Source organism: Lissotriton helveticus, chromosome 8 (assembly GCF_964261635.1).
Source record: "Lissotriton helveticus chromosome 8, aLisHel1.1, whole genome shotgun sequence".
NCBI classification, from domain to species: Eukaryota; Metazoa; Chordata; class Amphibia; order Caudata; family Salamandridae; genus Lissotriton; species Lissotriton helveticus.
This window is the reverse complement of record NC_136069.1, coordinates 325,230,841-325,255,263: the sequence shown is the minus strand read 5'-3', so window position 1 is coordinate 325,255,263 and position 24,423 is coordinate 325,230,841. Positions and strand designations below refer to the sequence as shown.

The following is a 24,423-nucleotide window of genomic DNA, read 5'->3' as shown; positions in this document are numbered from 1 at the left end:
AAAAGGAAACTGGGTGAGCTTCTAGCCACAGGGCTAGTTGTTTGTAATACTGACAGCTTTCTTTAAATACTATCAGGCTCCATGCCAAGAATTGTAGTATCTGAGTGGACTCATTTCTCAGGCAGCTCCTCTCCAGTTTTGCTGAACCAGAAGTTCAAAACGAGCACACCACCTTTTGGAAAGAAGGACAAAACAAGTAAGAGACTTTGTAAACAAAGAATAATAAAAATAGGTTACAGAGAAACACAGACCGAACATTTATTTGCACTGAACTGCAGGGCGTAGACCTGTTTGAAATAAAAATTATTTCGGTGTAAAGACGTTTGCAAAAGAGACATTGAAAAGTGGCACCAGGTAGAAGGACTGATAGCTCCTAATCCATCAGTGAAATACTGTTGAGAAAGAAATACTCTATTGGGCTTATCAGAACTGTGAATAGCAATTTATTCAAGCAATTGCTTAAGATGACTCTCCTCAAGCCCCTTTCAGTATTCTTCTTGTTCATGATAAAAATGTTTTGCCAGAAATAGAAAGGACTTAGATGTTAGCAAAGCCGCAAAGAAAGAGGTGCTGGATGAACAAGATTTTGTAATTGAAGAAGGAATGGTGTAAATATTATTTATATAGTAGTAGTCTTTGTTCGACCAAAGAATGATCATTCATAAAGATATACGCAACAGTCTTCTAAAATCCATTATACAATAATAATAAATAAAATACAAATTAGACTTTACATAATAAGATCAACATTTTAAAAGATAAACATGATAAAATAAATATTTAAAAATAGATAGTTGTCAGTGTTAAAAAGACTGTGCCAGTAAAATCATTATGTCAATTGGTGTATGGGCCCTTATCCTAAATCATCGAGTGTGTTGCCCTGATATCTTATGACCGTTTTCTTAGGTAAGAGCACCCTACGATTAAGACCGGATTAAAAAGATAAGACTCTCCTGATATCATATTGAGACCAGAATATTTAGTTTAGTTAATTACTTCATCTTAGTGTGCCAGGCGTAAAACAAATATCTTATTAATGCAAACACTAACCATTTTGTTATGTCTGATCTTGCCACTCGCAAAGCTTCAGCTGGACGTATAAATGATAAGACACGACAAATTGGTATTATCCACTTTTGTCTGATTTGTGCACAGGAGGGACAAAACCATAAAATGGTTTACTGATTCAGGGCTAAGGCTGGATACAAGGGCACAGTGGGGTTACAGTAGCCTGCTTCTATTTATTTTTACTGAAATTCAGGGGCAAAGGTTTGTACCTAAATTGTCCATAAAGTGCTCGTGCATGAGGAGGTTCAATCTCATCCATAACTGCTTCAAATAAAAACATGCATTTACAATCTAAGAATCTTCCGGTTAAGGTGGCCAGTGCCTGAATATTTCACCCAAAACTTTGCCTTCAGAAGAGGTTCTCCTTCTTTCGTCAGGAATTTGGGATCTTCCTAATATCCCTCAGCCCCAATCTCAGCAACTATTGCCTAACCTCTCTGAACCACTTCACTCGTCGGCTGCTTTGTCGAGAGCTTGTACTTCAGCTACAATTTCTTTAACTGGGATCTGGGTTTTGCTAGTCCATAGTCTAACCCAAAACACTAAAGCCTTCAGTCCACAATATGATTGATGCTCTTTAACCCAAGATATATATATTTATGATCTTGTATGTTGTGTTAAGACATTTTTTTCTTGCTTTGATGGAAGCTGTAGTCATTTTTTGTGAAAGTTTTACTTTTCTGCTGACTTGTACTAAAGATAAAGAATAATGTGAGCCTCTGGTCTTTCTACAGAATCAAAGTCTCTCTTGAGCAAAATAGGGTGACCCTTTGGATTCCCACGTCCCCTTGTATATTTGTCATTATTGTTTAAATGAGTTTTAAGGAAAATTGCAGAAAACTGTACTCCTGCTACTAGAATACGTGAAGATGTTGAACTCCTGTACCACCTTTTCTCCGATTTCGGAGGCAGTCTTTGGTTATTGTACATTGTCCATGGTGGATCCTGATGCTCCAGTGCCTCAGGTGTTTATAGGAGTGCACCGAAAAATGCTGTAGAATTTTTTTAATAAAATGCTGTGTTTGAGGGTAGGGAGGAGTTGCTATATATATATAGATTGCATTTTCTCACTACACCGGCAGACAGACTTACTAGGCATAAAGAAAATAGAGAAACCTGGTAGACAGAGCACGACTATTATGTCCTGGAACGTAGCCGGAGTCTCAAGTCTATTACAATACCCGGCGATACCCCCGTTCCATGAAGGAACAGACATAATTTGTATTCAAGAAACGTGGGCCATCAAACCAGTTTCAATAACGGGATTTGCGGAATACCATAAACCAGCCGTTAAAGAGAATATTTTTGGCAGACCGTCAGGAGGCATATCAGTATACATCAGGCTCACCCGGAAGCTACAATTCAGGGAAATAAAAACATCATCAAACTCGTATATGGCCGGTATCCTGAAAGGCCTATCATCAAGCAAGGGCCCATTGACCATACTGCTTATTAATGTTTACTACAACCCACATGGACCGGGAGCAAAGGATAAACTCTCCCAGTTACTAGTTGATATTGAAAATCTCCTCCTACAATTTGCCCACATGGAACTGATAATTCTCGGGGACCTCAATACCCACAACATCGGGGTAAAGACAGCCAAATGTAATGACACTCCCGCAACAGCAGCATTTAACGCCTTTTTGCTTGTTTATCAATTGTCATCAGCCCATTCCTTACTATTAAAGAGCTCTCCAGGAATTCTTTGCCTGCCAACTTTCAACAATCATACCACAATAGACTACATCCTACTAAGTAGTCAGTTACAGAAGCTAATGATAGGTTATAAAGTTGTGCAGCGCAAGGAAAGCGACCACGCAGCTTTAATAATGACTTTAAACTCCACAGTAGACAATCACTACACCTTAAAACAACTTGGTTCAACAAACGGAGTCGAACAGTATACCTTGGTGAGAAGGATCAAATGGGGCACGGCTCCAACAAAAAAGTTTGACGAATGGAAAAAAGCATGGGCGGAGGGTACATTGATGGAAACTTATAGGGGCACAATTGAAGGATGGGACCAGCTGGCCCATAATTTAGTATTACAGCTACAAGGAGGAAAAACAAATATAATCAAAACAAATAAAGTCAAACTGGACTCTAAGTATAATCTTGGCTATATCCCTGCTATTAGAGAAAGTGTGAAGCAAGTACGCAGTAAACGAAGGGTCTACTTGCAAATGGGGACAATTGAGGACAAACAACTCCTCCAAGAAAAAGCAAAACTACATTCAAGGCTAGTTTGGGCCGAAAAACGGGAGCAAATCGAAGCAAAATGGCTAAAGATCTTTGGACTATTAAGCCCCAGCAAATCTCGAGAGTTTTGGCAATATCTTAACACCATGAATCAAGGGAGTTCACAGAGGGAGAACTCAATTGACTCAGATACTTGGATAGCCCACGTGAAATCCTTGTACTCAGAGGAAGGCAACTCAAGTGTACCAAGTACAGTCCTGGCCAAAGCAACAAAAAAGACTAATTCTATCAACTTATCAAAAAACATGAGCCAGGCGACCCTCTCGAAAAAAAAGCTAGTTAACACAATTCTAAAAAAAATTAGACCCAATGGGGCGCCAGGGCTCAATGGCCTGCCAAGTTCCCTATTCAGGCAAGACATAGACTTCTGGACTGAAAACCTGACGGTGCTATATACCAAATGTCGAATGACGGGGAATGTTCCGGATTCTTGGCGCGGGTCGCTTCTGCACCCCATTTACAAGAAAGGGCCGAAATCTAACCCACAAAATTACCGCATGATTGCCGTTCTTGATATTGAGGGAAAGGCCTATGCAAGCACCCTATTAGCGGACCTCTCAAACTGGGCCAACAAGGAGGGCCTTCTGCCCTTTTACCAAACTGGGTTCAGACCAGGAGCCTCAACAGTGGATAACATGATAGCGCTCTCATATCTAACATACAAGGCTGTAGCACGAAAATCTCTTCCCATCTTTGCCTGTTTCATCGATTACACGGCGGCCTTTGACGGCGTTGACCGCTCTATTCTGTGGCAGAAATTGGAAAACTGGAGCATCGACCCTCATCTATTAAAAGCCATCATATCTCTATATTTGGGAACGTGGGTCAGAATCAAACTCTCAAATACAGCAGCCACAGAGAAAATCGATACCAATCGCGGACTGAAGCAAGGATGCGTCTTAGCCCCGATGCTATTCAACTTATATACTGCAGACATGGGAAAAGCTTTGACAGGAGCATCACTTGCAACCCCTCGGCTTGCCCACACTAAGATCCAACTTTTGCAGTATGCTGATGATTTGGTATTACTAGATCATACTAAAATTGGGCTGCAAAAAGCGCTATCGTCGTTGGACAATTACAATGCAAAAAACAAACTGACGGTGAATGCAGCCAAATCAAAAATAATTATCTTTGGGTCTTTTCCGAAAAAAAAACGTATAAAATGGAGGATAGGAAGGCTGATGTTAGACTGCACACAACAATATAACTATTTGGGAGTTTGGCTAAGCGAGGAAGGTGGACCGGGAGTTCACCTGGACAAAATACGGGCAAAAGGGAAATGCATCTCATACGCCCTTGGGAAGCTGCATGCAACTCTACACAGCCCTACAACAACAGCTATTCAAAGAGTAGTAAGGGCTAAGTTAATACCGTCTTTGCACAGCAGGCCTCCCCGGGAAAATTATCCAATACCCTGGAAAAAATACACTGCTCTGCTTATAAAAAACTATTCCATCTACCCTCTTGCACCAGAAACACCTTAGTGCGGCTTGAATTTGACCTGAGGCAACAAAAATTAGAAGAATTGGCCCTAATGAGCAAATATTTTTACCTTACTACAGCGGCACCAGTGAACTCCTTGAAATTTAGAATAAAGAACATTTTTCTGGAATCAGGAAATCTGTGGTCAAACAGCCTCGCCGCCGCCAAAGAAGCCTTGAATCTTGCAGTGGATAATTGGGACCCCGAACTAATCAAATACGCTGCCATTAAAAGCGCGACAAAAAGACAGGTTCAGCTTTGCTCACGTTCAACTGACTTGGAAGCATTGGAAGCGAAAGGCTTCCATGAGTCCCTAATCCTCCCGCAGACAACACAGACTTCGAAACTCCATCTTACCCAAGCAGTGGGCAAACAAGCAGTCAATAGGATCCTAGCGTTCAGATTACATCCTCTCCCCCTTAAAGATATTTATCCCGCAAGGCCAAATGCGACAAGGCAGTTGGAGTGTCGCCTATGCAAATATAAACAAGAGAGTTTCGCACATATCTTACTTTGCTGCCCAGGGCTGTCTTCTGAGCGCACCCGCTATTTAAAGCCAATTTTACTTAGACACAGAATTGGATCTATAAAGGAAGCCGTCCGCCATTTATTCACAATGGAAACAGTGAAGGACATGGCTGTGTTCAGTAAATTTATCCAACAGGCACGCCAGAAACTGATGATCCCACACAGTTAGCTCATTAGCCTGGAACAATGACTCTTAAATCTTCGTGATTGGCAGAAGTAGACTAACGAATCAATGTTTTTAATTTTTTTGTTTTGTTTTTTAATTACTTTTACTTAAAATTTTAATCGTTGTGTGATTCTATATTTAATGGTTTTGAGTAACCACAAATAAAATTCTTATTCATATTTTAATGTTGAGTTAAACAGGAAACATAGGCCAGAAGATTGAAATTGAAGGGGCAGTCTAGATGGAAATAAACAGTGAAAGTGTAGATGGTAGCAATAGTCAACTTGCGATGGTGTTGCATTTGAAAATGTTGCACGCATAGGAAATCAGGCACAGAGCTGGAAACAGTAGTTACTGCAGAAGTGACTTCTCTGAGATCTCCGCCACGCACAGGAAAGAGACAAAGACCAGCACACACCTCATATCCAAGAATCCCTTGCAAAAATAGACATCCAAGGACAGCAACTCAACGCAAGTTCTAAACTGCAACTGATTGCATAGACTCACCCTGCAGGAACTATGGACAAAGTGCAATACTTCAGCTGCGGGTTTGGGAGCACAGGAGAGATTCCCATCTGAAGATGGTGCCTGAGCAAAACTAAAATTGAGAGCAGTGCTAGGAAACTGTCAAGGACATTACATTCAATCACTGCAACACACCCTTTGTTTCCAGAAACCGGTGCCGTGGACGAATGGTGAGACCAATGAACATCAGCCCCATACTCATGCTCCATCGCACAAAAATTGCTGCTCCTCCTCAGTGAATCCATCTGACCCATCATATGACAGCCAGAACACACCTTCATGTTCCTTGGCTATTATTGCACTCCATTTGGATAAGGAAGTTGCTCTTTTTCTATTTTGGACTCTGTAAGGATAGCCGGGGTGAGCGGACAAGACTTACCTCAGGGATGTTGGCTCTCAGATACTGTGGGACTCAAGTGAATGCAATCTTCATACTAATAGCAGCAAGAGTGAGATATGTAAAATAAACAGTTTTTATTCACATGGTTGAAAATAGGTGGTTAAAACAAGTAAGCAAAAAAAGCAATAAGGCTTGTGCGCATTTGAGGCTGATATATGAACCAACTGATGCGGGAAGGTGCACCAGATCAAATAAAATAGACCCCATGGCGAGTCTCAACTCGCTGGAGAAACTGTTGTGTTGCCTTGGGATTTGTTCAGTCTAGTCAATTTGTGGGTCGATGTGGCAGATAGGATTCCATCATGCATGAAACTTGCGATGACACTTCTGCATGCGGACCCATTGGTACAGCAGCCCTTGCTTCAATTCTCTGTGATGAGGTAAGTTGATCATAAATGACTGGGAATCCAGCAAAGTAGTCCGAAACCCAAAGGCTCACTTCTCAAAATGACCACAGATCCCCCACCAAGTCAATGGTGATGTTTTATTGAGGCAGCATAACAGTACACATCTACATCAATTAAAACATGGCTGTCATGGGCTGTATTACACAAAGTCCCCCTGGCCAAAATGTGTTCGCACCTGCACTACATTACAGATGCAGGCATAGTAGCAAAGAAGCTGTTGAGAATCGCACAGATTGTGTACCGCATAGTAGGTGTCACAAAGTCAGTCACATCTAAGAGTGACTTTGAAATGGGGCACCAAGGTGGCAGGGACACTGAGGCATCCCATGCAGGCTGGTTCAGCCACTCACTGTACACACGTCCGGAGAATTTGCTGCCCTTTCTTATCAGCTGCATCAGGAAAAATCCGGCTCCCTGGTTTAGTCCCGAATTGAGAATACTAAAGCAATCCTGCCACAAGTTAGAAAGGCTTTGGAGACGAGCTCCCTCGCTAGAAACTAAACAAACATATAGAAAAGCCATTAGGAGATATAAAAATGAAATTAAGAAAACTCAAGCAAAATTTTACGAGGACAAAATAGAGGCTGCAGCAAATTGCCCTAAAGAGATTTCCAGAATAGCTAAATCATTGATTACCCCGCCACAACCCCTTCCTTCGAGTGAAGGAGCGCTTGAACGCTGCAATCAACTAGCAATATTCTTTAAAGAGAAAATTGAAACAGTATATAATGCCTTTTCCCTGAATGAAGATGATTTACTACATAATAACCTCGCTTATCCTACTCATGGTTCCATTCTGGATCACCTAAATCCCCTAACCTTAGAGACACTTGATGTAATTATCAGTAAAGTTGTCTCAGGATCTCCATTGGATCCAGCTCCGCCTAAACAATTAAAGACAGTATGAAAGCTGTCCAAACCATCATATTGGAGGTTTTAAATCTTTCTATCTCAACTTGCACAGTCCCTCACATGTGGAAATGCGCAATGGTAAAAGCATTAATTAAAAAGCCCAGCTTAGACCCCTCCTTACTATCAAATTACCGTCCAATTTCTCTCTTACCATGGCTTAGCAAATTGTTAGAAAAACATGTAAATAATATTCTTACAGCCTATCTTGAATCTAATAATTTGCTGGACAATACTCAAACTGGCTTTCGTTCTAACCATGGGACAGAAACAGCTTTATTGCTAGTGACTGAGGAGGCTAGGAAACTGGTGGATGAGGGAGGAGAAGCAGCGATCATCCTGCTGGACCTCAGTGCAGCATTCGACACGGGCAATCACTCCATCTTGATCAACCGACTCAAAATGAGCGGGGTGTCGGGTGCTGCTCTGAAGTGGTTCACCTCCTTCCTCAGTAATCGCCACTTCCAAGTCTTTGAAGGAGGCGTTGTGTCATCTAGCCAAGCTCTGGAATGTGGAGTCCCACAGGGATCGGCCTTAAGCCCAACGCTTTTTAACGTATACATGCAACTGTTGGCAGCTGTTACTCACCCTTTTGGCATCAAGATCATCAGCTACGCTGACGATACCCAATTAGTGGAATCTTTGGGCCACGATGGGAGATCGTCTGACAGACTGGCACCCTGTCTTAAAGCAGTAGCCGGATGGATGAAGGACTCTTACCTCCGTCTCAATGGAGATAAGACTGAGATTATGATATTAGGCAACTCCTCCCCTGCACCACCGATTCCCATCTGGCCCTCATGCTTAGGACCAGCTCCATCACCTAAACCTTATATAAAGAGTTTGGGCGTATGGCTTGATGACAAACTTAATCTAGGTCACCAAGCCACTGTCTTAGCATCAACATGCTATGGGTTGTTAAAGATGTTACGGAAGGTTCTTCCTCTCCTACCATTTGAAGCACGCAGGACTATGATCCAGGCGTTGATTCTGTCCCGGTTGGATTATGGGAACTCCCTGTACCTTGGAGCCCCATTATCTACAATAAAAAAACTTCAAGTGGTACAGAACAGCGCTGCAAGATTACTCCTGCAAGTCCCGAGGAGGCAATCTGCTAGGCCCACCCTTCGTCAACTGCACTGGCTTCCTATGGGAGCCTATGGGAGCCAGGGTTCAGTTTAAAGCATTATGTATAGCCCATAAGGCCATCTGGAAGACAGGTCCTACCATCCTTCACTCAATGGTAGCATTATATCAACCTTCCAGATCCCTTCGTTCCAGTAGCCAAATCTTAGCAACGGTCAGGAAGATAAAAAAAGCTAGGTGGGGAGGCCGCTCCTTTTCATACTCAGCGGCCAAGCTATGGAATGCTCTCCCTCAATTAATAAGAGACACCCGTAAACTTCTGAAGACACATCTATTCGAGCGATAGTCTTGTCACATCTCTGTAATTGCTACTTCTTGGATCTGAAGCGCTGCGAGGCCTCCGGGTAGCATGGGCGCTATATAAATATTCTTTCAATTCAATTCAATTCAATCAGTGTGGTTGGGTCCTCCTCCAGTTTAAAACGATCCCTCTGCCACTGATGCACGCTCCCATACAGGCGTGTCCAATGGTAGTTTGTGCCTGCTCTGGCTAAAGCACATGTTTTCACTGTAATTTTACTCGCGCTCACTGTCTGTTCCAGAAGTACCTAGTTTGTCGTGAGTCTCCTATAGGACCCACTGTAGTTTTCCCCTATGTTAGCCTAACTGCACACATTGTAGTCGGCTTTTGCTTTGCACATGTTATAAAGTAACACGTTTGTATTTGTGCCACACTATTACTTTAGAAATAGGCTGCACATGTTTTGAATTCAGCTCCTCTGCTGGGATTTAGTTTGAACATTTTGTACAAGATCAAACAAAATTGTGCCCTGTTTTTCTCTGTGGTCGGACACTAACACCCAGACATAATAGAGAGATCCAGGTACTATTTTTCAGCATAGCATTTCTTATCATATTGGACAAGACTTGCCGTTTTGAAAATCGAGAGGAGAATTTCTAGCGGGGGAAAGATCCCGGGACGAGCTCACCAGCTCTGTCCAATCTGAGATGCAGACCATCTAACATCAAATTCCAGGTATGGGGCCTGGTACCAATCCCAAAGATCACGGATATATCAGTGTGCTCATGTAGTGAGGCTAGGTTAGGCAGATACATCATTAACCGTGATAGGGATTTTCATTAGATACGCTTTATTAGTAATGCTAATTACCTTACTAAGTTTTGTATGTTTTCTAATTGCAGCTCAGTTGTTTGGTAATAGAGCACGATAGTTGCAATAAATATTGTAAACTGTTCTCGTGCCTCTTTTCTGTTTATTGTAGGCGTGAGTGAAAGAACGAAAGGTGATGATCTGGTACCATGATACCCTGGGGGGGGCTAGAATGTTGTGTTCTAGGGTGCCACCTTACCTGCTACTTGGGAAGTTTAGCAGGGCGGGTAAGGCACTACGAGCGAGTCATATTTGGCCCATAAGTACTGAAGTGGTATGGTGACACAGTCCCTACTTACTGATGTTCTGTGATCCCAGGCATAGTTCTGTTCCTATACATAATCCCTGCAACAAGGTAAGGGTGGGTCACAGTGGAAATTGGAACTGTGCTCAATGTGTAATTCTGCACCAGCTATCCAATGACTGTGTCCAGGAACGGGATACAGTCATTGGACGGATGGACCCGTTGTGGTTTGATATAGTTTCAGAATCTCAATTGAATGCAGGGTGACCACTTGGGATGGAGCTGGGCTATTTATTTATTTATAAAGTTTTATATAGCGCAAACATGATCCCGAAGGATATCAGAGCGCTTTACAATTTGAGGCAATTAAATAACTTCCCACCCTATTCCCCAATAAACCCACATCCCACTATGGAACTAAAAATGCAAAATTAGAACAAAAAAATGTAATAACTACTAACATTTCTACACCGATAAAAACAAAAACAAATCTTATACCAAAAATACCTGCATCACACACATACAAAATAAATACAAACATAATTACATTAATACAAAATCGATATTTTTAACATCTATATTTTTGTAAACGATATTAAACACTTCGATATTTTTTTACATCTATGTTTTTGCAAATTATATTAAACATTGAACTTTTCGTTCAAGGACGTTTCATAAGCCCTGCTCTTTTAGTGCCAGGATGGTTCGGTTGTTCATTTTGGGAGTCAGGATGCGCAAGCATCCCTCCCTTTCCACGAGTCTGTTTAAAATTATCCTAACGTTCTGTAACAGGATTGCACCAAAGGATGCTTACTTTGCCTCGTGGCATTCATCAAGCGGCAGACACATTCTGTGCTAGATGCTTCAATTAGCACTCCAAGTCAGTTTCCTAGCAATACAAGAACTTCACAGGGCATATCTCGAGCCTAGGTCCTCACTCAAGGCTGTCAGTTTTTCACAGCAGCCACAGGAGGGGCGCATGCACCTTACCGGACTAGGAAACGCAGGATATGATTTAAGAGTACCCTTGACTTCCATTTGCATTAACTTTTCAACTGCAAGGGCTTTTAGGAACATTTCAATAACTGGAATTCAGGGTGACCTGCATACCCCACTATGCTCATGGTTTCTGTTTGGATATTTCCTTTGAGATAAAAACCGCAGAGTTGGATCTTACTTTTGCTTCATCCTGCATTGGAGCACAGGTTCACACCACAGCAGGTAACACAACTTCTTCTCAGCCGCAAGGTTTGCCTCCTTTCCCAAAATTATATATTTTTGTCCTAAATTTCATGTTTGTAGAGAAATATCAGCTCTACTCTCATGGGGGGTGAGTGTAGTCAGATCATGTAGAGGAGGAGATGCTAGTAGGATGCAGATGTGTATGGCCTCATTCCACCAAATATGTCTGGGCCCTCTGAGTTCATGTTCCAGGACAGGCAAGATGCAGTTCGTCACTTCCACCAAGTAGATGAAACATCCTTAAGTGGAACCAGCATTCTGTGCAAACGTTGCCTGAGTCCTCCATACAGCACTCCTAACTTCTGTATGGTCACTCAGTCAAACAAAACGAATGGGACATACCCAGCCACGGCTCGTGCAGGGCGTTACACCGGGAGGTGACATCAGGCAGAGGAGGGGCAGGGTGGGGAGTTGAAAAATGCGGGATATGGACGATGTCAGGTAAGTACCCGAAAAAAAAAAAAAGAATTTAGTTGCGCGCACTGCATCACATTTGGCGATGCAGCGCGGGTAACGAAATTCGTTTCCCCCCCCCCCCCCGGTACTTACCTGACATTGTCCATATCCCGCATTTTACAACCCCCCACCCTGCCCCTCCTCTGCCTGACGTCGCCGCCCGGTGTAACGCCCTGCACGAGCCGTGGCTGGACATACCACCAGCACAGATCACTGTATAGCCATCATGGGTGGGACGTAAGAACCCCAGGTTGCGCAAAGAACAGGAGCCACCAACATACCCGGGGTATAAGTATAAATGCCTGTGCACCAGCACATATAGAGAGCACCTACCACCAACTGTCCTTCTCCACATAACCTTTTTTTAAAGGAACAGGTATTATTCAACCCATTGGATGTAGGTGAGAGCTTAAATATATGGTGCAACTCTTACCCAGTAGAAACATGATGCTCTACTGTTGAACGTCATGAAATATTGGGAATCCTTTCCATTGTACTCAGACTTGAGTGCCTGTGGCTGGGAGGTAACTCCGGACAGGCAAATGCGAACAAGGACGGGATTGGGACAGCTTCCCCAGCCATACAGGAAACTTAGTCCATTCAGCAGTGAATTGAAAGATAGGAACGAGACATAAGAAACCTTAAGAGTGATTGAGGAGATAGGATCTCTTGTTTAAGGCAGGCAGCGTTTGAATTTGGGGGCATGCGGGGCTTTCTACCAACTCCCAGAAGTCTGCAGAACTAATGCCTGTCATTCCTGGAGTTGGGAGACGCCCTGTTCGCTGCTCAACCCGTTCACATTTATCTTTAACATATTCCAAGCTCTGAACAAATGTCACAGTTTTGCTAGTTTCTCAGATATCGCAGGTTTGGTGTTGCATATAGATTAAGAGATTAATTCTCCACCCATTTATTAAACATGTATGAGATTCTAAAATACCCTTTCATATTGTCTCATGATCTCTGGTATTGCTTTATAGCAGGTTCGACATCATTCTCAGGCTAGAACCAATAATTAATTTAATATAAACTTCAAAGCAATACTGAAGGCATTAAACAGCAAATCAAACGCCCAATCTACTTATTTCAAAATACCGGCTGTATGGCAGTATTGTGTAATACCTAAAGTAGTGTTAATCCGCAGCAGGTTTGTAGCTGTATAGTTTGATAAAAGAAGTAAGGTGGATTCACCTGTACTTACAACCCGGCTGGATGTGGAAGTCATATTAAACAGGCTTTACTGGAAGAAAAAACAGCGATACACTTCCAGAAACGTACAATGTGTAACTGAATTAAGGCTATGAAGGCAATTTGATTTGAATGTTATTTAATACAATGAAATTATTTTGTTTCCTGCTTAGCGGGTAAGCTGGCTTTGTTTATAAAGGGTGTTTCACACTGTTTTATGAGCTGTCTGATCCAGCTGTGCAAATATTGTTCTATACTTTTTGATTGTGATTTATTGTGAAACAGCCGGCCACAGTTCTGTGAGCACTTTCTTGCTCGATTGTACGTTGTGAAACAAAATGTGATTTTATTTTAGAGTGCAGACTATTCAGATTCTTTGTAAACCACACGAACTTTGAATAGAAAATATGTTGAAGTTGTCCAACTAATATTATACGCATTTCTTTCTTAGGGACCAGATGTGCTACAGATTTCGCTGAAGTTCCTTCTATATTAATGGAGTACTTTGCCAGTGACTACCGAGTAGTTAACCAGTTTGCAAGGCATTATGAAACTGGTCAGGTATGGATCAATTGCTTTTAGTTTGGGTGAAAATATAATTTAGTTTTATGTGTTTATCTCTTCAAAGGCTGATTGTTACTTATAAAAGAGGGATGCTACAGGACCCCTGATATGGCGGTCGCAAAGTAGATGTGTGCAGTATTAGCCTAGGGAAGCTGAATGTGGGTGAAACCTGTCTGGTACTCTGGAAGCAATAGTTAGGGCTAGGAGAAAATGATTTGGCACCTGAAAATATAAATACAATACCATAGGACAACTCCAAGAGGAGAACAGCCACCAATAAATACCCACAGTCCTGCTCGAAGGTGATGGCAACCTGCATTTTTCTAGATGGCACCCACTATATTATGAAAGCGAACATCGGAGGAGCGTGCTTTGCCCGAGTTGGATAGAGAAAGTGTATTTGTGGCCCTGAGACCTGCTTCTATACAATAGATGTTGGGGCCACAGCTGCTAACAGCGGAGTGGAGGGAGCTGGTGGGGACTGTCCACCGATTCCTGCCACACATGACCTTGGAATGATGGTGGCAGGTACTGAAAGTCGGCAGGCTGGTGTAGCTGTTGCCCCGAAGTAGCCGATGCCAAAGACCAGTACATACCATACCCCGATGGCATGATGGATGGTCTGCAATGATGGAGAACACAAAAGACCTTATCCCTGATCAGCATTTGGTCACCTGTGATTTTCAGGGCAGGGAGACTCCTAGAGGCCAGAGATCTGGAAGGTAGTTGCAGCGTCTTGAGACCCTCGCGGGTGTGTAGTGCGCTTTATAAATTGACTGATTGATTGACTGATTGATTGCAGCGCAATGAGTTTTCCTTTTTCTGCCAGTCTGAAGGACATTTCATTGAATTGCTCACCATTTAACAATAATCACCAAAAACACCACTCATTTCTGTACTGCAGTTTGCTGCATGCATGAAAAGAGAGAGACTTTGAGGAATGATGGTGGCCATCATCCACTGACTGGCATGAGTGGTTGATGGATATTCACTGGTGCTGTTTGGATAGGGTGCCGCTCACCACTTTTCATGTCTCACAAATGCCCTCATTAAAAAATAAGGTGTTCGTTGCTAGGGGCGCCGTAGGAAGGGGTTTTTCCTTCAATGATATGGAGTTTCAGTGAACATAATATGTCTACTTGGGGCCCCCAACACGTCTAGGAGCAGTTGGGAGAATACTTCTGCCAACCAACATCCTTAACATTGGGACAACATATGCTACATTGTAGAAAGCACAATTGACGAAAAAAGTTGAGTCACCTACACTGAATGGTCCAAGAAGTCCAGTCAGCACTCAACATCACTGGCTGACACCTAGGATGGTATGGGTGCCTGATAGATTAAATGAAGTGCGTGTCTTCTATGAAAAGTGGAAAAGGTATAACATTTTATTGTTAAACCAAGCAAGCCTTCAGAGAACAGGTCATTATGCTAGGAAGAGACATGTGCCTAGTAAAAAGGATTTTGGTATTACAAAAGATGATCTTAAGTCCTGGCTGTAGGAATTGCAAAGGAGTGAAATGCAGATTTGCCCCAGGTGATGGAAGACATTAAGAAGAGTCTGAGTAAAGTGATGACTTCACTACAATAAGACATAGACCCGCTGGGTGGGGCTCAAGAGTGGTGGAAGCAGAAGAAACCGTGCAAGCAACCTCCACCAAAATGTCTGAATCAGACAATCAGTTCAGTGCCTTATATGTTGAAGTGCACCATCTCAAGCAGAAGTGTCAAGACCGAGACACAAAGAGACTGTGTCAGAATATGGAATGAATCCGAAGACAAGTGCATGAAGTGAGTGCATAGAGCGGATCCTAAAAAGAGGGGACTCTCGGTGCACCCCAGAGACATTGTCTTACTTTCAGAAAGATCACCACAAACAAACATTTTCTGCTTGTTGGAATGCACTGGAAATGCCCCTTGTAGACAGCTGGACAACTAGAGTTGAATATTCTGAGAACAGAACATGGTTTTTATCCAAAATATCAAAGGAATCACCTCACATGACGTTGGTGATCCAGAGACAGGGAAAAAATTGAGTGCCTCTCTTATCAGGTTTTTTTTTCTATATGCTACCTTGTGAAAGATTGATTACAATTTCTACCTTTTACCCACGAGTTGCTAAAGACGACAAGGTGAGGCATACTCATGTGTAAATGCTTGTTGAAGTCATGAGGTATTTGCTGGAAAATAGAATCAATAGTTAAGGCTGAAGGGGAGGCCCTGCCAACGTTTGCCTACCATCCTCTCTGTTAATTATCCACAGTTTCTGCATGTTATAGGGACATGGGGGGATCCTCACTCAGTGTTGCGATGATACTAGATGGTCCCAAGCTGAAATCAGTGTGTGAGTTTGGACTGCTCCACAGGCAAATCTGTGGAAATTAAGCCCAATCTGTGGAAATTGAGCCCAATGGCAGGCTGGTTTGAAACTGTTATCTTTAATTGTATATGTTTTATTCATATTGCATTATTTGTTATAGAGTTTGAGTTAGGGTGTGGGTTTTGTAAGGGAGGAAAGATCATGATGACAGAATGACACTGGCAAGTTCAGACTTGTGGGATATTGCTTAAGTGGTTAGCTTATGTGTCCTTAATGAGACATTAAGGACATCCCTCCGTGCACACCTGATTCTCCTCCCTTAATACAAGAGGATTCCACACTTTATTATTTCTTTGTTATTCAATGTTTATTGATGTTAGTTCTTATCATTCAACATGTTTTGTAAATATTCTGATTTCATTTTCATCATATTCATATCAGCGACAATATTTTATATTTCTCTCCAATGCATTTCTGGCGTGACCATGTCGCCCTTCATCAGGGAATCAACAGTGTTGCTGTAATACTTTCTAACGAAAAAATCTGGTTTAAACTCGTTCGGCGTTTCTCCTCGATCTTTCCGGACTTCTGTTTCCCTCCGTTACGAGCGGTTGTAACGGAGGGAAACAGAAGTCCGGAAAGATCGAGGAGAAACGCCGAACGAGTTTAAACCAGAATTTTTCGTTAGAAAGTATTACAGCGACACTGTTGATTCCCTGATGAAGGGCGACATGGTCACGCCAGAAATGCATTGGAGAGAAATATAAAATATTGTCGCTGATATGAATATGATGAAAATGAAATCAGAATATTTACAAAACATGTTGAATGATAAGAACTAACATCAATAAACATTGAATAACAAAGAAATAATAAAGTGTGGAATCCTCTTGTATTAAGGGAGGAGAATCAGGTGTGCACGGAGGGATGTCCTTAATGTCTCATTAAGGACACATAAGCTGATCTGTCTATTAGGCGCCCAGGGACGTTGGCCGCCACCGACGGAGCACCCAAAACTGACTAACTTTTACAAAAATAAGGCTGTGCACAGACCCCATTTTTCAAGTATATTGCTTAAGTGCTCATATGATTACATATTAACATTCACCGCCTTGTCTCTTAATGTGAAGATGGTGAATTTCCCTTCTAAAAGGACAAGGATTCATAGTTATTTGATATCTGAGAAAGCATATATTGTTATAAATACAAGAAATCCGTTTATAAGCAACTGCAGTTTGTCATCAACACCAGCGGAATGGCCATTCAGATTTCATGTTCCTTCAGTACGAGATATTAAGAATTTTAATTGCTAGAGAGGGACGAAATGCCATGGTGATGGTAAAGCTGGGGCTGAAAACCTTACTGCAGTTGCTCTTAATGCCCACAACCAGGATTCAAACAGATCCCTCAAAAACATTCTATGTAAATTTATAGACTTAACCAAAGTTATGCTGACACTGCTGATGGCTAGAATCTCTAACCTGGTGATGAATGGGGAAGGGGACGAATAATAACTACATAGAGATGCTCGGCTAGGGGTATTTAAATAGAAGTTAAGGAAAAGTTAAATGAGCAGGGATTGGTGGATATATGCAGAGTAAAATTCCAGAGGGAATGGGATTTTTGCTTCTCCTCAAAAGCCCACCACATATATTCCAGAATAGATCTAGTTCTTCTGTCCAGTCTAATTGCACACAGGTTTAGGGAGGTGGAGATTGGCCTGGTCACAGTATCTGGTCATGCCCTGTCATGGATAACCATCAAAAGTTTTTCACGCTACCAAGGTGTCCCCACAATGGAAGGCACTCAGACACTGTTGTAGGCACTCCCTTTATTGGTGCAAGGGGAAAATGAGTATCAATTGCTTCAACAGTCCAGGTCAGCCTGACGCGTTTCGAAGTGTTAGGAACCTCTTCCTCAGAGGCAGGGATGAGCTGGGATTGCGTGTTTCGTGGACCGTAATTCATGTCAAATGGTCCACTCTGAATGAGCTACACCTTAGTTCAAAGCGTCATGGCCTGAGACCGCTTGTCACGTGGGGAGTGAGGAATGCTGGGCCACGTAGTCCACGCTGAATTTCTTCAGATTCACACTCATGTAAACTACCGCCGATTTCCATCCCCCTGATGGGCCTCGATGCTCATTCCCCACTTCAATCCATAACAGTGTCCCCGTAAAGGTCCAAATGTTACCCGGACATCCTGGCCCCCTAGGACGGGGTGGTGCACTCCCGGCAGCTGGGATCGCCGCCCAAACATTCACGCTACCAAGGTGTCCCCACAATGGAAGGCACTCCCACACACGGTCTATACAGGCCGCTTTGAACCAAGGTGTGGCTCATTTAGAGCGGACCATTGGATATTAATTACGGTCCATGATTGTTGAAGCAATTGATACTCATTCTCCCCTTGCACCATTAAAGGGAGTGCCTACAAGCAGTGTCGGAGTGCCTTCCATTGTGGGGACACCTTGTTAGCGTGAAAGTTTTGGCGGCGCTCCCAGCTGCCGGAAGTGCACCATCCCGTCCGAGGGGGCCAGGAGGTCCGGGAACATTTGGACCTTTACGGGGACACTGTTATGGATTGAAGTGGGGAATGAGCATCGAGGCCCATCAGGGGGCTGGAAATCAGCGGCAGTTTACAAGAGCGTGAATCTGAAGATATTCAGCATGGACTACGTGGCCCAGCATTCCTCACTCCCCACATGACAAGCGGTCTATACAGGCCGCTTTGAACTAAGTTGTGGCTCATTCAGAGCGGACCCTTTGACATTAATTATGGTCCACAAAACACGCAATCCCAGCTCATCCCTACCTCTGAGGAAGACGTTTGTAACACTTCGAAACGCGTCAGTCTTCAGGCTGTGATGGACTGTTGAATCAATCGATACTCATTCTCCCCTTGCACCAATAAAGGAAGTGCATACAAGCAGTGTCGGAGTGCCTTCCATTGTGGGGACATCTTGGTAGCGTGAATGTTTTGGCAGCGGTCCCAGCCGCCGTAAGTCCACCACCCTGTCAGAGGGGGCCAGGAGGTCCGGGTAACATTTGGACCTTTACGGGGACACTGTTATGGATTGAAGTGGGGAATGAGCATCGAGGCCTATCGGGGGCTGGAAATCGGCGGTAGTTTACATGAGTTTGAATCTGAAGAAATTCAGCGTGGACTACGTGGACCAGCATTCCTCACTCCCCACGTGACAAGCGGTCTATACAGGTCGCTTTGAACTATGGTGTGGCTCATTCAGAGCGGACCATTTGACATTAATTACGGTCCACGAAACACGCAATCCCAGCTCATCCCTGCCTCTGAGGAAGAAGTTCGTAACACTTCGAAATGTGTCAGGCTTCAGGCTGTGCTGGACTGTTGAAGCAATTGATACTCATTCTCCCCTTGCACCAATAAAGGGAGTGCCTACAAGCTGTGTCGGAGTGCCTTCCATTGTGGGGACACCTTGGTTGCGTGAATATATATATTTTGGCTCAGGAGTGGACTTCACCTCCCAGCATGCAACACAATCCTAGCACCATGCGGACAATGCATGCGCACAATAGAAATAAAAGAGAGCCTGTTCTAAGGAAGTGTAACAAGCAAGCCTCTGATGAGATGCTGATGGCATCGAAACGCGTCAGGCGACAACGGATAACTGAGGCACATTGCGGAGAGCCGTCATTGCAGACTGGATGGTCGGCTTCCAGTTGTGTGCCTTCCTGAAAGCTTCTGGGCATTTGGTGATTCATTTTTCTAACTGCGGCCTCCGTCGTAGGAGGAACACCACCTCATTGTTATTCCAAGAGGGGACGTGTCGCGGAACTGTTCGGCGGCAGTACGGCGCTGGAAGCCAAGTACGGAGACTTTCCGAGATGTGCCAAATCCTACTAAGGAGAACTTATGCTTTTAATAAAAGACATTTCCGATAGAAACCCACTTAGGGAAGATATTTTGGCTCAGGAGTGGACTTCACCTCCCAGCATGCAACACAATCCTAGCACCAAGCGGACAATGCATGCGCACAATAGAAATAAAAAAGAGCCTGTTCTAAGGAAGTGTAACAAGCAAGCCTCTGATGAGATGCTGATGGCATCGAAACGCGTCAGGCGACAACGGATAACTGAGGCACATTGCGGAGAGCCGTCATTGCAGACTGGATGGTCGACTTCCAGTTCTGTGCCTTCCTGAAAGCTTCTGGGCATTTGGTGATTAATTTTTCTAACAGCGGCCTCCGTCGTAGGAGGAGCACCACCTCATTCTTGTTTCAAGAGGGGCCGTGCCGCGAAACTGTTCGGCGGCAGTATGGCGCTGGAAGCCAAGTACGGAGACTTTCCGAGATGTGCCAAATCCTACTAAGGAGAACTTATGCTTTTAATAAAACACATTTCCAATAGAAACCCACTTAGGGAAGATATTTTGGCTCAGGAGTGGACTTCACCTCCCAGCATGCAACACAATCCTAGCACCATGCGGACAATGCATGCGCACAATAGAAATAAAAGAGAACCTGTTCTAAGGAAGTGTAACAAGCAAGCCTCTGATGAGATGCTGATGGCATCGAAACGCGTCAGGCGACAACGGATAACTGAGGCACATTGCGGAGAGCCATCATTGCAGACTGGATGGTCTGCTTCCAGTTGTGTGCCTTCCTGAAAGCTTCTGGGCATTTGGTGATTCATATATATATATATATATATATATATATATAGATATATATAGATATAGATATAGAGAGAAACAGAGATAGATAGATAGATAGATAGATAGATAGATAGATAGATAGATAGATAGATAGATATCAAAAATCAGCGCCAAGAAAACAATCGGTGTATGTGCACTTTATGAGAAATGTTGACATAACATAACAGATAGAAAGATAGATAGATAGATAGATAGATAGAAAAATAGAAAGATATAGGTATAGCCAATACTCGCGCTGCAGCGCAAGAAAGAGCCCGCACTCCAGGAATCTTGATAACCAATTTTATTCGGCTGGCTGACTTGTTTCAACCTTTCCGGTCTTTGTCAAAGCCATAGCTCCCACTGTGAAAGTGCTCTATTTTCTATAAACAGAAGTGGTGAAACATATATAAACATGGAAAACAGACTCATGGGTGCTCCTTCTGCAGAAGGTGTAATCCAGGGGAAAACAAAATGGTTCATACATATGAACACATGAAAAAAGGTATATTTTTCATGGTGGTATAAACACATTCAACATGATTACAATTCTATTTACAGTTAATGTTGTAAAAATTAATATGTTTTACATATTGTCCATTTGCGTTCGAAACGCAACACACAATCAAATGCTAGTGCACTGTATAAACATCAGCCAGTGCCTTATTCATGTAAGATCACTACGGGGAATACACCTCAGTTAATAAACCACCCTATTTATTCATATTCATACAGAGAAGGCATACACACACATGTGATGTGACATTGCATAAAAATGAGGGAGTTCTGCCAAGTGGCTTAGTCCAGTCCTCTTGCACCCCGCTGGGGTAACCCCCCGACATTGTTTCATAAATCATTAAAATGACAACGTTAAAACAAAAAATGTGATTAAAGGAAAAAAGAATCAACCTAATAATAAACTAAAACAAAACAAAAACACTGCACTTAGGATAGCCTTTCCCGAGTTGGTTTATGGTGAAAATTAATGTTGACAGGCGAGCTGTGTTTTTTTTAGGAAGAATGCACTCGTATCAGTGTTTTTGTTTTGTTTTCGATTATTATTATTAGGTTGATTCTTTTTTTCCTTTCCAGTTCCAGTGGACGCAGCATCAGGGGAATTTCTCTGACGTGGCTCACATATTGGAGGGAACTGCAAAAGATCTGCTGTGGTGGCTGACGAACCACATTTGAGTCAGCAGCCAACCCCATTTCTCTTTCCCATCCAAGGCTGCATGTAGTGACAGACACGTCACTCGGGGGCAGGAGTAGCCATTTGGGTGCGGTGGTGCTCAGAGGCTTATGGTCTCTGCCAAAGTCTCTGCTCCATATCAACCTGCTAGAGCTGAGAGCAATTTGAGTCACATTGATTGCCTTTCTTCCTTCCATCAAGGGTAGGCTAGATAAGGTTTTCACGGTGAACATTACTGCCATGTGGTTTTGCAACCAGCAGGTTGGGGTGGGGTCATGGACTCAGTGCCAAAAGGTCCTGCATTCTAGAGATGGCTGGAACGTCTGCGTGGTTAGTTTCCAAAGCAACTCTCGCTCTGAAATGCATTTCACCTGAAGTGGAGCTCAGGCCTCCTGTATGCCTTTCAGCCAATACCACTTTTGTCAAAAGTTCTCAAAAAATCAGGACATACCAGGCGCAAGTCATTCTTGTTACTCTGGATTGGGCACTGAGAGTATGGTAGCCAGATCTCCTGAGCATGAGCATTGGTCCTCCAATCAGCCGGCCCCTTTGGCAGGATCTTCTTTCCCAGCAACAGGGATGGGTCATGCCCCTGAAGCAGCGCACACTCCGTCTTCATCAATGGAAATTGAGCAATGGAAGTTGACAGTCTTTGACTTCCCTGCAGAAGTCTGTGAGGTCATTCTGCCAGTTAAGTGTCCCTCAACCAAGACCGTATAAACCTACCATTGGGACAAATTTGTGGTTTGGTGTACTTCCAAAATTGTTGATCCCCTTTCTGCAGCTTTATCTGAGGTCTTGTTGTTTGTTCTCTTGTTAACCCAGCAAGGCTTTGCTTTGGACATAGTACAAGGTACATTCTGACCATATCTGCATACTGGCGGTTGCCGGATCAGCCCTTCCTGTTCAAGACACCCACCCTTTGTGACTTATTGTCTCAAAGGGTTACACTATATATTCGCTTTAAACCCCTTCCTAACCCTGCCCCAATGGGTCCTGAACCTAGTTTTGACCTTCAGGGTGTGCTCGCCCTTTGGATCTTTGCTCAGTTGCCTTATATGCCTATTGACCAGGGTCGGACGGGCTGTAGCGGGCATCGGGCATTTCCCCAGGAGGCTGGAAGGGTGGGAGCTGGTTTTTCAGTGGTAGGGTTGGTTTTGTTACTGGGGGCCTGTTTTGCAGTGGTGCTGCAATATTGGCCCCCAGGAACAAAAGCTACAGTGCACACTTGCACACCACCCCCAACTCTAGATGGATTATGCTTGCATTAAAATCTGCTACTCACTGCCGAAAAGCAAACCCCTGAGATCTTGCATGCTCATTCACTAGAGCCAAGGCTGCGACCACAGCAGTAGGTAGTTGAGTCCCTGTCCTGGACATTTGCAAGGTTGCAACGTAGGCATCATTGCACACATTCACAAAGCACTAATGCCTGGACAATCTGATCCGTCCTGACAGGCCCTTTGCCAGTTCGGTCCTCCTGGTCTAAATCTGTTCCCCGACCCACCTTCGGAGAGGTATTGCTTGGGAATGTAATCTAAGGTAAGGAATCTGTGACTAGAAGTCTCTGTCAGGTTATCAAGTTACTTACTTTCGGTAACGTCTTATCTGGTAGATACTCTATCTAGCTGCAGATTCATTACTGATCCTCTCATCCTCCCTGCTCTGTGAACTGATTTCTCAATATAGGGTAACTTTTAAGAGGTCCTTAGTATTGGCACACTAGTACATCAGCATCCTTCATGGCTCTGTGCTTCTGTTGCAGAAATGTCGCAAAAAGTAACTGATGCCAGAGGGCTGGGATGGCATTTATATAGGCACCTCACATTTCACTTCCAACGCGGCCGACGCAGAGCTGATCGAAGCCATCCGGTATGACACCTGGGGATAGTCTTAGGTAAGGAATCTTCAGCTAGATAGTCTCTAAAAGATATGTCGGTACCAAAGGTAAATAACCTGTTCGACAAGTTGTTGAATTTGTGTCATCTGTCAGAACGCAGTTTGATAGCAAGCCATAAATAATTGAAATTGAAATTGAAATTGAAATTAAAATATTTATAAAGGGCACGACTACCGAGCGGTTTCTTGGCGCTAAGGATGCAGATCAGAGGGCAGGGGAGGAGATAGGCCGTTAGTGTGGAAAAGCTTGGGTAAAGAGAAGTGTTTTTAATGCTTTTCGGAACTCCAGGTAATGAGCGGCAGACCTGAGGGAAAGGGGGAGGGTGTTCCAGAAAGCAGGAGCAAGAGTGGAACATTTCACACCTCCAGACTTCTTTTTCCTGAAGCGGGGGACAGCCAGGAGAGACTGCGAAGAAGAGCGCAGCTCTCTGCTAGGAAAGTAGGCCTTAATTTCTGAGGTGATAAAGGCAGGGGCCGTCTCTACCCGGGCCTGGAAGGTGATAACAGCCCATCTTAAAAAGGGCGCGCTCCCGGATGGGCAGCCAATGCAATGCTTTAAGCAGGGGAGTGACGTGGTGAGACCTGGGAAGGTTGTAGACAAGTCGGGCGGCCTGGTTTTGAACCAGCTGAAGTCACCGAAGATT

At 43.5% G+C, this 24,423-nt stretch overlaps 1 protein-coding gene across 1 annotated transcript in view; it reads left to right on the top strand.

Annotated features, from left to right (window-relative positions):
- The window catches only part of MIPEP (mitochondrial intermediate peptidase), a 574,688-nt gene that overhangs the window by 285,738 nt on the left and 264,527 nt on the right, over window positions 1-24,423 (top strand). The window contains exon 14 of the mRNA XM_078657099.1: window positions 13,589-13,698. Coding sequence (XP_078513225.1) covers window positions 13,589-13,698 — 110 coding nt within the window. The remainder of the gene's footprint in view (window positions 1-13,588; window positions 13,699-24,423) is intronic.